The 15494-nt window shown below is 43.7% G+C and overlaps 1 protein-coding gene across 1 annotated transcript; it reads right to left on the reverse strand.

Moving 5' to 3' along the window:
• Positions 1–2722: 2722 nt before the first annotated feature.
• LOC145802301 (uncharacterized) lies at positions 2723–5206 on the reverse strand. Its single transcript, XM_082894989.1, has 5 exons — positions 5106–5206; positions 4473–4769; positions 4111–4352; positions 3542–3633; positions 2723–2881 (listed from the first exon to the last, which is right to left on the reverse strand). The coding sequence occupies exons 1-5, from the start codon at positions 5204–5206 to the stop codon at positions 2723–2725; spliced, it is 891 nt and encodes a 296-aa protein (XP_082751115.1).
• Between the last annotated feature and the right edge of the window lie 10288 nt (positions 5207–15494).

Genomic DNA, 15494 nt, shown 5'->3' on the forward strand with positions numbered 1-15494 from the left:
CGAGCGACCAAGTCTTCGCTCGAGCGAGCCTGTCCAGTTTAAAGAGGCAGCAGTGGGTTTTTAATCAGTTTTTCATTCTCTTTTTTATTCCAAAACCCTAGGTTCGACTTTTCTCTCCCTCTACTCACATTTTCTCTTAGGTTTGATCTATTTAGAGTGTGTTTCTACCCCAGATCCTTTATTAAAAAGATAGAGTGAGTCGAGGGCTTCCATTTAATCTGAACGTTTGGTGGTTTGGAACACTTTGGAATTTGGGTCTTCATCTCCATCTTCTCCATTCGGGTTATTTTCTTCGAGGTAGGGATTTCCTACTCTATTCTATAAGTTTTGTTCTAAGTTTTGGTATTTTGATATGTTGGGAGTACTTTGGTAATTTTGGGAAAAACCCTAGTTGTTTTAATAAATTAATTTGTATAATTAATTTAAGGAAATTGGGAAATTGGTTAAAGGCATGAAATTGAGGAATTCATTGATTAAATGGTGTAGTTGGATAATTAAAATCACTCGCCTATTGAATTGTTGATATATTTATTTCCAGTCTAGAAATAACTGTTTTTGGGCTATCGGTGGAGGATAGTCGTGATTGTTGTAGACATTGCATGTGGATTAGGAATAACTGAAACTAATCACATTGGTTAAGTCTTTAATTTTGACTTTTGGATTAATACAGAAAATACGTGTATTGATTGAGCATTGCATTTGCATATTGTGTGGGAGGAGATAGGGGATGTACTCCATGGTTTAGGGGAAGATAGGGGATGGACCTCTAAACCGGATTTTGTTTGGGAGGAGATAGGGGATGGACACCATTAGCATCACTATTATGTGTGCTTATTATATTGAAGTGTTTTTACATGTTATTGATACAGCACTACAATGTGTATCAAACGGGAAGTATGAAGTGTTTTGATATGAGCATGAGTCTCATTTGTTTTGTTGATATTGAAAGTAATGTGAATATGTTGTATAGTTCACTGTTGTAAGTTTAGCCAGGTTCTGAGCCATATTGATAATAATGAAAGTGAAACGTGTCATTGACATTAGTGTCATGAGACGGTAAAATGATATAATTGATTATCTTGGTTAACCATCTATTGAATGCTATTGCTTTATTCAATGCTTATATTTGGTTTAGTATTTTTCTACTGGGCTGTGGCTCACCCTTTATGGGAACATCATTTTCAAGTTCAGGTGATAAGCTACCTCCAAGGACTTAGTTTGGAAGGATTTGGCTTTTGGATTCTGAAGACTATCTTTAGCTATTTGTTTTTATTTGATAAATAATCAAGCCTAGGGCTTTATTTGTATTTGAGTTAGAACTCATATTTTGTGTCTAAGTGTTGGCTTGGAAAGATGTAAGCCCATAGGGCATTTAATTTGATATTACATGTAATGTTTTTATTTAGTAATACTCTGATGAATGGGATAATGAATTGTTTTCTTTTAATATTGCATGTCAATGATATATATATAATGGGTTTATTTTGAGGGCGTGACAGGGTGATAGGCACTACTCAACCTTAGTTCTGTCCCCAAAGATTGTTGCAAACTCTGCCAAAATCTTGACACAAACTTTGAATTCCTGTCAGATACAATAGATACTGGCACTCCGTGCAATCTCACAATCTCAGTCATATAAATATTGGCCAATTTGTCAGCATTGTAAATAGATTTAACAGGTAGGAAATGAGCAGACTTAGTTAAACGATCAACTATAACCCAAATAGAGTCCATACCTGGGGAAGAGTGAGGCAATCCCATAATGAAGTCCATGGTAATGTGCTCCCATTTTCATTCCGGTAATGGGAGTGGTTGCAGCAAACCAGCGGGTCGTTGATGTTCAGCTTTAACCTGCTGGCAATATAGATATCTAACCACAAAATCTGCAATACTCTTTTTTTATTCCAAGCCACCAAAAATTATGTTTCAAATCATGATACATTTTCGTATTCCCTGGATGCATAGCAAATGTAGTATTGTGGGCTTCAAACATAGCACGTTTCCTCAAGTCACAACAATCGAGCACTCAAAGACGGTTTTGAAATTTCAGCACATCATTCTGAAACACAAATCCCGGCCTCGGTTTTGAATCAAATTCCTCTATGATCTTTTTCAAGTACTCATCTTCACATTGCTTCTGTTTGATTTCTTCAATAATTATAGGTTGAGCGAAAATAGCAGCTAAAATCCCACCTTACTCTTGCAAAACGATTTCAATCCCATTCCGTTCCAGGTCATCTAATAACTCTTTTCGATTCGACAGCAAACATGACAAATTTGCAATGGATTTTCGGCTCAAGGCATCTGCCATGGTATTTGCCTTCCCCGAATGATACAGAATCTGTATATTGTAGTCTTTAATCAATTCTAGCCACCTTCTTTGTCTCATGTTCAGTTCCTTTTGGGTAAAGAAATATTTGAGGCTCTTATGATCTGTATACACTTCATAAGTTACCGCATACAAGTAGTGACGCCAGATTTTCAAAACAAACACCACTGCTGCTAATTCAAGATCATGTGTTGGGTAATTCTTTTCATGAGATCGGAGTTGTCGAGAAGCATAGGCAATCACTTTTCCATTTTGCATTAACACACACCCCAATCCTTTATAGGAAGCATCACTGTAAATTTGAAACCCATCAGTGCCATTAGGCAAAGTTAAAATTGGTGCAGTCACTAACCTGGTTTTCAACTCTTGAAAGGCTGCCTCCCTTTGTTCGTTCTAATCAAATGACACATTTTTATGAGTTAACTGGGTCAATGGCATGGCAAGTTTGGAAAAGTCTCTCACAAATCTCCTGTAGTAACCTGTAAGTCCCAGAAAACTTCCAACCTCTGTCACATTTGTCGGTTTAGGCCAGTCTACAATAGCTTCAATTTTCTGAGGGTCAACAGAAACACCATCCTTGTTGATTACATGACCCAAAAATGCCACACTGTCAAGCCAGAATTCACATTTGGACAATTTAGCGTATAATTTCTTTTCTCTCAAGGTCTGTAGAGCAATTCTCAAGTGATTCTCATGTTCTTCCCTGCTTTTGGAATAAATCAGGATATCATCAATAAACACAATAATAAATTCATCCAGAAATGATTTAAACACTCTATTCATAAGGTCCATAAAGGCAGCAGGTGCATTGGTCACCCCAAACGGCATTACTAAAAATTCATAATGCCCATATCTAGTTTTGAATGCAGTTTTCTCTATGTCTTCAGCCTTAACCTTTAATTGGTGATACCCAGATCTGAGGTCAATTTTGAAAAATACTTGGGCTCCCTGAAGTTGGTCAAACAAGTCACCTATTCGGGGCAGAGGGAATTTGTTCTTGATAGTTGCTTTGTTCAACTCCCGGTAATCTATACATAGCCTCAAAGACACATCTTTCTTTTTGACAAATAGGACTGGAGCACTCCACGGTGAAGTGCTCGAACGGATAAATTTCTTGTTCAGTAGTTCCTGAAGTTGAGTTTTTAATTCTTTCAGTTCTAAGGTAGGCATTTTATAGGGGGTCTTGGGAATAGGTTGGGTTCTTAGAAACACCTCAATAGTGAATTCAATTTCTCTATCAACTAAGTCCTCAGGTAGGTCATTCGAAAACACATCGAGGAATTCACAAGCAACAGGGATAGTCTCTACATTAGTACCGTCAGATGATGCAGTCAGTATACAACACAAATAACCCCTACATCCTTTCCTAAGCAGTTTTACAATTTTCATAACCGAAATCAGATATGGGGGAGAAACTACCCCGTTCCCAATAAAAATAAATTCAGGCATACCCAGTGGTCTAAACTCAACATATTTACTTGCACAGTCAATGGTAGCACAGTATTTAGTCAACTAGTCCATTCCCAGAATACAATCAAAATGATCAATGTTCAAGGGCAACAAGTCAACATATAATATCACATCGCCAATCATAATATCACATGTTGGATAAACATGGGCACACATCATAGAACCCCCAGACGGTGTAGATATAGATAACACATATGTCATAAGTTCTAATGGTCTAGTCAATTTCCGAGAGAAAGCATGCGATACAAAGGAATGTGTAGAACCAGAATCTATCAGTACACATGCATTTTGAGAACATACAGGGAGTATACCTGACACAACAATATCAGTGTTTTGTACATCGCCGGCCACTAAGGCAAACACTCGACCTTGTTTCAGAGGTTCTTTCACAGTATTAGCCTTTACATTTGTTTTGACTGTAGAAGCGAAGCCAGCTGAACTCACCATAGGACGGCTAGTATTCTTAGACCCAAGTGGGCAATCTTTCACTACATGACCTGTCTTGCCACAACGGAAACAACCATTGGATACTCGGTAGCACACACCCCTATGCCTTATTCCACAATCAGAACAAACCGGAATAGACCCACTACTCAGACTCGAGCTGATTGTAGACCCCGTATTCTACTTCTTACTCATATGAGACCGGCCTCTTCTAAAACCATACCCAGACCTTTTTCCTCTCCAGTCAGTTGTTGTAGCTACTGGGGCTTTACTTTGTTTCATAGCGGCTAGAGTGGCTTCTGCCATGAGGGATCTGTCTAAAACTTCCACATAAGTAGGCAATTTCAATATGCCTACCCGATCAAACACTTCTAAATCTAGTCCGCCTTCAAATTTTCGCGCCTTCTTGTAATCAGTATGCACCATATGTGGAGCAAACCATGCTAGTTCAGTGAATTTGGCTTCATACTCAGCTACAGACATTCTTCCCTGTTTAAGTTCTTGAAACTCTGACACTTTCCGATCCCTGAAACATTGGGAAAAATATTTATCATAGAAGATTGCATTAAACTGTGCCCACGTTATATTCCCATTGCTGCTTCGAATTAGTAACCACCACCTTCGGGCTTCATCCTTCAGAGTATAGGTGGCTAGGAGGACTTTCTGGACTTCAAAACAAGGAAACACTTCAAACAGCTTTTCCATTTCAAGTAACCACGTCTCTGCTTTCAACGGTTCAATTCCACCAAGAAATGTCGGCGGTTTCATCTTTATGAATTTCTGTGTCAAGTTGATGATGTCATTATTATCTGCTTCGGCTTGTGCCGGCGGAGGTAGAGGGGGCAAAGGTTGTTATCTTTACTGTTGTGTCATAGTTTCAGTCAATGCCGCAAGAATTTGTTCCATTCGACTCATGCGAGCCTCTGAAGATTCGCTTACATCATTTCCCCTTGCATTCTCCATGTTGCTATAGAGACATCAGATGATAACAAACATAGGAATAATCTTATCCGTTTCTTTCAATTCATTTGTTCAAATTTACATTCAGTTTTCATATCCATTTGGATTACCACACACTCACACATGCAAATGGAATGCCCCTAATTCTTACTAGGACATCCTAAGCTCATATGGACCTGTGTGTGCGGTAGAACACGTGCTCAGATACCACTCTGTCACGACCCAAATCCACCCCTATAGGTTTAGTATGGAAACCGGCTAGTAATCCTTGGATTACTAAAGGCCTCATGACAGATTAACAAATAGATAGGGGCTGCGAAAGCAAATATACAAAATAGACAAGGTCCAATGAGCTGTGATAACATACATGAGACAGTAAAGCTTGAAATTTTTACAAAGTGCGGGCGAAGTCAACACACATGATATATATATACACAACACACCTAGGCGTTCAGGACAAAAATCTTGCCCACAACTTAACAACAACATAGTCTAATACAGGTTACAAAAATAGCAACAAAACCGAACTTCATCAGGAACCTCCTCGGGAGGCACAAAGGTTGGCTGACAAAACTGAAGTGTGGGCCGTCAACTCTGGCCTGATCACGCGCCGACTCACCTACATACATAATATAAACAGTGAGCGGAAGCCCAGTGAATAATAACAGAGTAAAGGGTTTCAATGAATGAGTCCGTACAGATTCAGAAATTATAATTCAGTTTCGTATCAAATTCATAATCTTGTCCAGATCACATATAGAAATCATAAGTCATGCTAAAGCATATATGGTACATCCATTAGCGCTAACAGAACAGATGCAAAGCAGATGCAGAACATGTGGGGGTTATAAATAACCAGTTCCATAAAGGAACCTCTGGATCCGGGTAACAGAGAAGAAACATGCTGAGCTCCATGATGTAGCCTCCAATATGGGTAGCAGATGATAGACATAATAAGTCCCATAACGGGGACCTCCGATACTAGGTAACAGCCAACAGATATATGATGCTAAGGATGCCACGAATACATGTCAGAAATTGGACAATCATTCATTGTACAGAACATAGCATTTCAGAAAATAGATCTTAATTCATCATACAGAAAGTAAGTAAAGTTGAACATAGCTTTACTAAGTTATTACTCACAGTTGGCTTTGAGGCAGACAAACGGAGCAGACTAGTCAAACGGTATATGGCACGTGACCTACATGACACATAACAGATACACACCTGAAACACATGTTTGAATTGTACATAACTTATTTTGTTTGTTCTTAGTGCGTTTCTAGCCTTTAATCCTCATTATGGAGTCTTTAACATGGCCTAGGAATGCTTAGGATGGAATGAGGATGCAAAAATGAATTGGAAAACATTTTTCAAAACTTGTTGAAAATAAGGTCCATGCTCGAGCGTGGATTTCCTCGCTCGAGCGGACATACAGAAAATGAAGCTCCGCTCGACCGTGACTTTCCCCGCTCGAGTGGACTGCGAATTTTTGAAAAAGTACTGGCTGCATGTTTTTCACGCTCGACGGATGCTCAACCTCCGCTCGAGTGTGAGACTCAGACCCTCGCTTGAGCGTGAATTCCCTCGCTTGAGCGGACTGCAAAACACATGAACTTCTGGGTATATGCATTTCACGCTCGAGCGTAACCCCCGACGCTCAAGCAAAAGTGCATGCACTCAGAGTGCACGCTCGAGCGTGAAGTTCCTCGCTCGAGCGTGGATCAAATTTCTGGAATTTCCAGATTTGATCACCAAGCTTAAATTCAACTTTTGAAGCATCAAATCTCATCTTTCTGGGCCAAAACTTGAGGAAATACATGAAAACTCATAAAACAGCATGAATTAAAGATCATTGCAAGAAATCATGGCCCAATGGCTTGTCAATTATGCAAAATTCAACATTAGCTCAAGAATATTTTATGAACACAACACACATGAATTTTTCTTAACCAAACTTCTTTAAACCATGACCCAACTTGGCAATTTAATGGAAAACAAGATGAATCCTCAAAATGTAAGTGAGATGAACACATGCATGAAGGAAATCCTTGAAGTCATGCTCAATTTGTGAGAAAATGTACATGCATGCATGGTATGGCCCAATTCTAGTACAATTCGTATATAAATTCACTTAGTTCACTAATGATCTTGTTGAATCTAACTCAATTACTCAATGAAGAGCTTAGTCTCCTACCTAGAGGCTTCAATTTACAAAAATTAAGGTTGAGGCTCTACAAATCTTCTTCAATTAACAACAATTCTTAGTACCTCCTTGAGTTTGAGCTCAATCTCCAAATCTTGAACCAATTCCTCTATTCTCACACTCTCTCATGTTTTTGGGGCTTAGGAGACTCAACGATGCATGTAGATGGACGAATGAGTGAGTGGGAGTGTTTTGTGTTCAATGATACCACTAAGGCCTTAATTAGGCCATTAAACAAAAATGTACTTAACAAAGGCTAATTAGTGGACATTAGTTTAATCTAATTTAATTGCCCCAAATCGAATTTTAATTGAGCCTACTGTGGAGAAGTGGTTTTGGAAATACTCTTCAGATCCTGGGAGACGCTGGTGATCCTCAACTAGTCACCTGAAAAGATACAAACACTCCGGTCGGTTGTGCCGGAATTAGCACTCCGACGGACAAGTCAGTTCAGACACTCAGGATAGCTTCTTTATTAAGTTAAGTGAAGTGATTCTTACATACCTTTCTCAATCCATTGTTCCTGTATTTATACCTGTTCCTTTTGATCCTCAGGGCTAGGGCCTACTTTTTAATCATTATCCTTTCTCTTATTCGGCTCTAAGGATCTACACTTATTCGGCACATGTATTATATTCGGCTTCCCATTCTCGCAGGATACAGCCGATTAATATTAGTCTTCTAAGGTACGCACCTTCTGATTTTGCCATTATTCGGCTCCCACAATTGCCCCCCGAACTCCCCATTGACGGTAGTTAATCGGCGTGTTTGGTCTTGAATTGGAAAAGTCAAAATAGGTCAGGCGGCTTTGCGTATCCCAATACAGATGTCAGAATGCGCACAACTTTTCGGTCATCATTACACTTTCCCGCCTCATTCGTGCGTCTCGCATTTATTGCGATTTGAAATTTCAGTCCTTTCGAGTGCACATTTCGTCGAGTATTCGAGACTCTTCGACCGCCAGCGGGTATCCCTTCTCTGTCTCGCATTTTCTGCAATTCTTCTCTGTCTATCCTTGCCCTGTTTACTCATCGTAAGTCTTCTTCTCTCTTCTTTGCAATCCTATTTTCTGTTTGTCATTTTGATTTCGACGGAACCTTGAATCCCCGCGAAAATGGCTAAACACTTGAAAGACCTCCTTTCTGAGGGTCGTATTTCCAGATTCCGGCGACACTTTTCCATTCCCGATGATGTCCACTTATCTCTTGTAACAGACAGTACTCTTGATATGGAGAGGGAGGATCAAAATACGATCGTCTTCCTTTTCTTATCCATAGCGGAAGGTGGAGTCCGTTTTCCCCTACACCCATTGCTTAGGGCCGTCCTTCGCTATTGGAGTCTGATTCCTTCTCAACCCAATGTAAATTTCTTTCGAATTATCATGGAGGTGATAGAGTTGAACCGACACCTTAGGATCAACCTTGGCATTCCGGCGATTCGGCACTGCTACGCTTTGGCCAAATCTTCCAGTCGGCTGGGGCGATACTTTCTCAGGGCCAAGGACACTGACCATCACTTGATAACCATGCTTGCCAGTTCTGGTAAGAGAGTTGACGACGTAATGGTCAATGTCCGAGGTAATTGGGAGTTCGGTGAAGGCGAAGACCGCCTAGACCCTATTCCCAGACGGAAGGGTGATCCAGGTTGCCATGTAACGCCTCGTGTTTGTTGATTTTCCTTTTATTCGGCCTTTTTCCTTTAATCACCCCTTGTTCTTTGCAGGTAACAGATTGAAGAAGGTTCTTCCCTCAACCGACGATGCAGTCCTTGAGGAAATTAAGTCTGCACTCAGATACTTCGGCCGTCCAAACGTATAAAAGCAAGGGAGAGCTGCTCATATACTCCTTCAATACAAACCTACTTACACTATATTCTCGGCCGCCAACGGCATTCCAATTCCATCCGGCGATCAACACCTTTCGGCTCTTCTCTTTTCTAGCTTCAAGAGCCTTAGGCAAATTGGCCTCGAAGATTCGGATTCGGGGGAAGACGCAGAGCCGGCGGTAGAGGTAGTTGCCGAACCAACCAGAGAGGTCGTTGAGGAGGCCGAAGAGGTCGACGAGGCGATACGCTCGGCGTTCGAGGTTGCTGGACTTAACCAACCTTTACCGTCCACTTCGGGTCGGGCAGAGTTTTTTTCTGGAGATATTTTTGCGAATTTGGGAGACCTACCCAGCGATTTTCTCGAAGATATGGCCGGGGAAAGCCTTACGTAGATGGCGCGAAAGAAAAATGCCGAGCGAATTGCTGCTCGAAAGAAGGCCGAGGCCGCCCATTCTGAGCCCACCATGATTAAAACTTTCGTACCCGTTATTGAAGAGACGGCTCAGGTTGCTGTGGCCGAAGCGGGGAAAGAAGTTGAACAACAGGTCATTGACGAACGGCTGATTCCGGAGGAGCGGGGCAAAAAGCATAGTGCCGAGGGAGAGGCTGGGTCGGAGATTAGCCCTACTTCCAAACGGCCTCGTTTAGAAGAGACGGACGTGGTTGCTCTTTTTATTGTTCGGCCAAAGGTCAGAGATACGCCGATCTCTTCTGACGCTTCAGCCATTGAGGATCCGGCCGTGGCGTTGAGCCTGGCTGCTTCAATTTCCTTGCCGGTTGACAACGCAACCTTTCGCGCCGTGCCGGATGTTATGGCCGTAGCCCTATCTGCGCAGTCGACGCTCCTGGTAAGTGACCGTCTCAAATTCTCTTGAATTTGTTTTTATTAAGGTATCTGACGATCCCAATTTGTTTTGCAGACGGTTGGCAGGATCGCGGATCTAGGCCGCCGCCTGCATGATGCCCTTGGCAGGATTGACCGTTTGCAAACGGAGGTGGACGGTCAAAAGAGTAGGGCCGAGTTTGAAGTGATGAGAGCCACAATGGAGAGTGCGCGAGCTAAAGTAGAGAAGGAGAGGGCTCGCACAGCTGAACAGCTCCACTCTGACGTCGAGAGTAGGGCAAATGTGAGCGAAGAATCGCTCAAGTTAGCCAAGGAGGCGCTTGCCGAGGTGGAGGTTCAGTTAGGGGAGCTCAAGGTGGCCAAGGAAAAGGCCGATTCTGAGGCTTTTGCGGCATTTGAGGCAGGAAAAAGCGCCGCCTACACGAAATATGTAGATGAAGTCCCCAAATTCGAGAATCGGGGATTCAAACATGGGTGGCTCAAAGCCCTTGCTGCTGCTGGAGTTACATCGGCCATGCCAATTCCCTACGAGCAAGTGGACGTTGAGCCACTTGAGTCTGACCCTGAGGATTGATCTGGGAGACATTTCAATTTTATTAAGTATTTTTAATTCCGATGTAAGTTTTTGTTCGGTAAACTTTTGTTGGTTCAGGGTAGTTTTCATGTATAAATTGGTTACTATTTGCGCTCAATTTATTAATGAAAATTTCCTTGTTATTTCACCAGCACTTGTACACAGTTTGTGAAGTTATGTTAATGAAGAATGTTTTGCCTTTCACTACTTTGGATAAAATCATTGCTGTGTTTGAGCTTTGAGAGATTGAATATCTTATGATAATATTGATTAATCATTCATAAGCCGAGTATTGTGGGCATTCAAGCCGAATATGTTGGTGAAATTGCCTTGGCCCCAGGTGGTTCATGATCGTTCGGATGCCGGGTCAGACGACCTTAAGAATTTTGAAAAATCGATTCGTGAGCCGTCTGGGGCACTTGAGCCGAATATATTGATAAATCTTAAAAATTGAATCGATTCATGAGCCGTCTGGGGCACTTGAGCCGAATAGATTGATAAATCTGTCCTTGCCCCAGGCGGTGCATGATCATTCGGGCTCCAGATGAGACGACCTTAAGAAGTTTGAAGAATCGATTCGTGAGCCGTCTGTGGCGCTTGAGCTGAATAGATTGATGAATTTGCCCTTGCCCCAGGCGGTGCATGATCATTCGGGCGTGGGGTGAGACGACCTTAAGAATTTTGAAGAATCGATTTGTGAGCCGGCTAGGGCAGTTGAGCCAAATAGATTGATGAATCTGCCCTTGCCCCAGGCAGTGCATGATCATTCGGGCGTCGGGTGAGACGACCTTAAGAATTTTGAAGAATCGATTCGTGAGCCGTCTGGGGCACTTGAGCCGAATATATTGATAAATCTTAAAAATTTTGAATTGATTCGTGAGCCGTCTGGGGCACTTGAGCCGAATAGATTGATGAATCTTAAAAATTTTGAATCGATTCATGAGCCGTCTAGGGCATTTGAGCCAAATAGATTGATGAATCTGCCTTGCCCCAGGCAGTGCATGATCATTCGGACGCCAGGTGAGACGACCTTCAGAATTTTGAAGAATCGATTTGTGAGTCGGCTGGGGGAGTTAAGCCGAATAGATTGATGAATCTTAAAAATTTTGAATCGATTCATGAGCCGTCTGGGGCACTTGAGCCGAATAGATTGATAAATCTGCCCTTGCCCCAGGCAGTGCATGATCATTCGGGCGCCAGATGAGACGACCTTAAGAAGTTTGAAGAATCGATTCGTGAGTCGTCTGTGGCACTTGAGCCGAATAGATTGATGAATTTGCCCTTGCCCCAGGCGGTGCATGATCATTCGGGCGCCGGGTGAGACGACCTTAAGAATTTTGAAGAATCGATTTGTGAGCCGGCTAGGGCAATTGAGCCGAATAGATTGATGAATCTGCCCTTGCCTCAGGCGGTGCATGATCATTCGGGCGCCGAATGATTGAGGTTTTCTCAATTAATGAGATTGCGTCGAGGGCGCTGCCTCTGTAAAGGATAAATGAACAAAGGTACAACCTTTAAGAGCTTGGTAAACAGCTGACTCCAGCTCTTGGAGGAAGATTTATCGTGTGAATGTCGAACAGACTCTTTTTTAACAGCAGAAGGGAAGCGAGGACACTAGCTGAGCTGGGCAGAGACATGAATCGAGGTGGTGAACCTTCACGCACAGAAAATAGGAGTTCTAGGGATTGAGAGAGGCGTCAGTCTCCTCGACGTCGAAGCAGGTCACCCAGGCGGGACAAGCATTCGCAGGGCAGATCTTCGCAATCCCGAGTCGAGAGAGGATCTGATGCGAAACTGTGCTCATTAAGCTTTGCGGTATTTGTGGGGAATAGACCCATGACAGAGGCGGACTCGATCGTTCGAGACCCAAATGTAGCGGTCGCGTTTGCTCGATAAATTTTTCCTCCTGAGGTTCAGCAGTCAATGGTAGGTCGACAGGACTATGACGTATTTCGCGAAGGCATTCATGGGGCGGTGAAGGGACTTTATACTGCTTATGAAATTGGCATGCGGTTGCGCGCTGCTCGTCGAGAATTGGAGAAGAAAGAGGAACGTATCTGAAGTTTGGAGGCTCGCGCGGAGGCGGCTGAGCGTGATTTAAGGAAGACCAGGGCGGCTCAGGCACAACCCGCCAGGCAGGGAAACCCAATTGTGGAGGAAAGGGTTACCAGTCGGCTTATCAGTACCGTGCTCGCCGATCGTGAGACGGCGAGTATGTTTGCAATGGAGTCTGCGAAGGGGAGGGCCTATGAAAAAGGTTTTCATGAAGGCCGAAAAGTTGAAATCGAAAAGACCAAGGAGAAGCTTGCCGAAGAGGTTTGCCGATGTGAGAATCGTGGATTTAGGCACGGTTGGATCAAGGCATCTCAAGCCGCGGAAGCTCTTCGAGCGTCGGGCATTGATTCGGCATCGCCACTCTACCACAATAAACATTTTCCGTTTTCCGCTTTTGAAGTCGAGAAAAGTGAGAATGAGGGTGACGCCGTATAAGTGTACGCATTGTAAGGTTGAGACGCAATAAAAACTATCTAATTTATTGTTGGATTGAATAAAAACGTTCCATTATAAATATTTCGTCGTAGCTCGTATTCGGCATAAATGTGTTTCGTTTTATTACATGGATGTTTGAATGAATGTACAAACATTGATCGTATAGTGATGCGCCGGCTTATAGGCGGGGTTGGCCCAATCGTGATGGCCGTTTATTCTTGAATGTGGCCACTGTAATTTCAAGAGGCCAAAAGCCAGTACGTAGAGTGGCTGTGGCAAATTCCAGTCGGCGCGGGGTCTAAATGCTTGGCCGGTTGGATCGATAGCGCTGCCCCTGTCCCAGTCAGTGCGTGTTCCAAAAAGCCGTTTGGGTACCTGGGCCGTGGTGAATGTCAATCGACGTTCGTCTCTTAGGGTTTTAACGTTAATGAAATTGCCTCAGGGTCACTGCCAGCATTTAAAAATAAATGGAATGGACTCTTCGTGCCAGTGACCTCATTAATATAACGCTATTTGTTGCGTGGGGTTATATAATATTGTGGATGTAAAACAGAGTTTCTTTAATTAGCCAAATTCGAACTTTGGCCGAGCTTGATGCCGCAATGGATCGCAGCGGAGAATTCTCCGGTGTGGGAGGTAGGTCGTTAAACAAGAAACGGGAGGCGCGTCAGCCTCCAAGTCGTCGAAGCAGATCGCCCTGAAAGGAGACACAACGACCGTTGCCCTTAACCTTCCTTGTCTTGGATCTTGGCCTTGACATTGTCGATGGTGTCGGAGAGAGGTCCAGAGATATGCTAATTCGGGCATGGTTGGATCAAGGCATTTTGAGCCGCGAAGGCTTTCCAAACGACGTGCATTGATTCGGGGCTTCCGCTGTATCAACGTGATTAATTTCCCTTTTCGCCTTAGAAGTTAAAGATAGATATTGTAATGTTCGAGCGCGGATTACGTCTATGTAACAATTGTTTGATCAAATAAAAAGTTTTATTTCAAACATTTGCGTCTTACTCTAGATTTTTATATGCTTAGCTAAGCACCTTATTTCGAATGTTGGCATGTTTTGCTTCGTTTTGTTCATGCCGAAGGGTGCTCCGATTTCGGAGGTACGATCTGCCCTAGGGTGTTACGCACCAGAGGCGCTGTGAATTCGGAGTCTTAATCGGCCCAAAGACATCTTGCGCCGATAAGGCTCCGTAACCGGCATTTCGATGCAGAGACTTAGTCGGCCCTAAGGTGTCATGCACCAAAGGGGGCTCCGAATCCGGAGACTTAATTTGGCCAATCGTGATATCCAGGAAGGGCGCTCCGTAACCGGCGTTTCGATGCGGAGACTTAGTCGGCCCTAAGGTATCATGCACCAAAGGGGGCTCCGAATCCGGAGACTTAATTTGGCCAATCGTGATATCCACGAAGGGCGCTCCGAATCCGGAGTCTTTAGTCGGCCCTAAGGTGTCATGCACCAAAGGGGGCTCCGAATCCGGAGACTTTAATCGGCCCAAAGGTGTCATGCACCAAAAGGGGGCTCTGAATCCGGAGACTTAGTTTGGCCAATCGTGATATCCACGAAAGGCGCTCCGAATCGGGAGTCTTAGTCAGCCCTAAGGTGTCATGCACCAAAGGGGGCTCCGAATCTGGAGACTTTAATCGGCCCTAAGGTGTCATGCACCAAAAGGGGGCTCCGAATCTGGAGACTTAGTTTGGCCAATCGTGATATCCACGAAGGGCACTCCGAATCCGGAGTCTTAGTCGGTCCTAAGGTTAGTTTGGCCAATCGTGATATCCACGAAGGGCGCTCCGAATTCGGAGTCTTAGTCGGCCCTGAGGTGTCATGCACCAAAGGGGGCTCCGAATCCGGAGACTTTAATCGGCCCTAAGGTGTGATGCACCAAAAGGGGGGCTCCAAATCCAGAGACTTAGTTTGACCAATCATGATATCCACGAAGGGCGCTCCGAATCCGGAGTCTTAGTCGGCCCTAAGGTGTCATGCACCAAAGGGGACTCCGAATCCGGAGACTTTAATCGGCCCTAAGGTGTCATACACCAAAAGGGGGCTCCGAATCCGGAGACTTAGTTTGGCCAATCGTGATATCCACGAAAGGCGCTCCAAATCCGGAGTTTTAGTCGGCCCTAAGGTGTCATGCACCAAAAGGAGCTCCAAATCCGGAGAGTTAGTTTGGCCAATCATGATATCCACGAAGGGCGCTCCGAATCCGGAGTCTTAGTCGGCCCTAAGGTGTCATGCACCAAAGGGGGCTCCGAATCCAGAGACTTTAATCGGCCCTAAGGTGTCATGCACCAAAAGGGGCTTCGAATCCGAAGACTTAGTTTGGCCAATCGTGATATCCACGAA

Source organism: Camellia sinensis, chromosome 11 (assembly GCF_055761805.1).
Source record: "Camellia sinensis isolate YWXY chromosome 11, ASM5576180v1, whole genome shotgun sequence".
Taxonomy (NCBI): domain Eukaryota; kingdom Viridiplantae; phylum Streptophyta; class Magnoliopsida; order Ericales; family Theaceae; genus Camellia; species Camellia sinensis.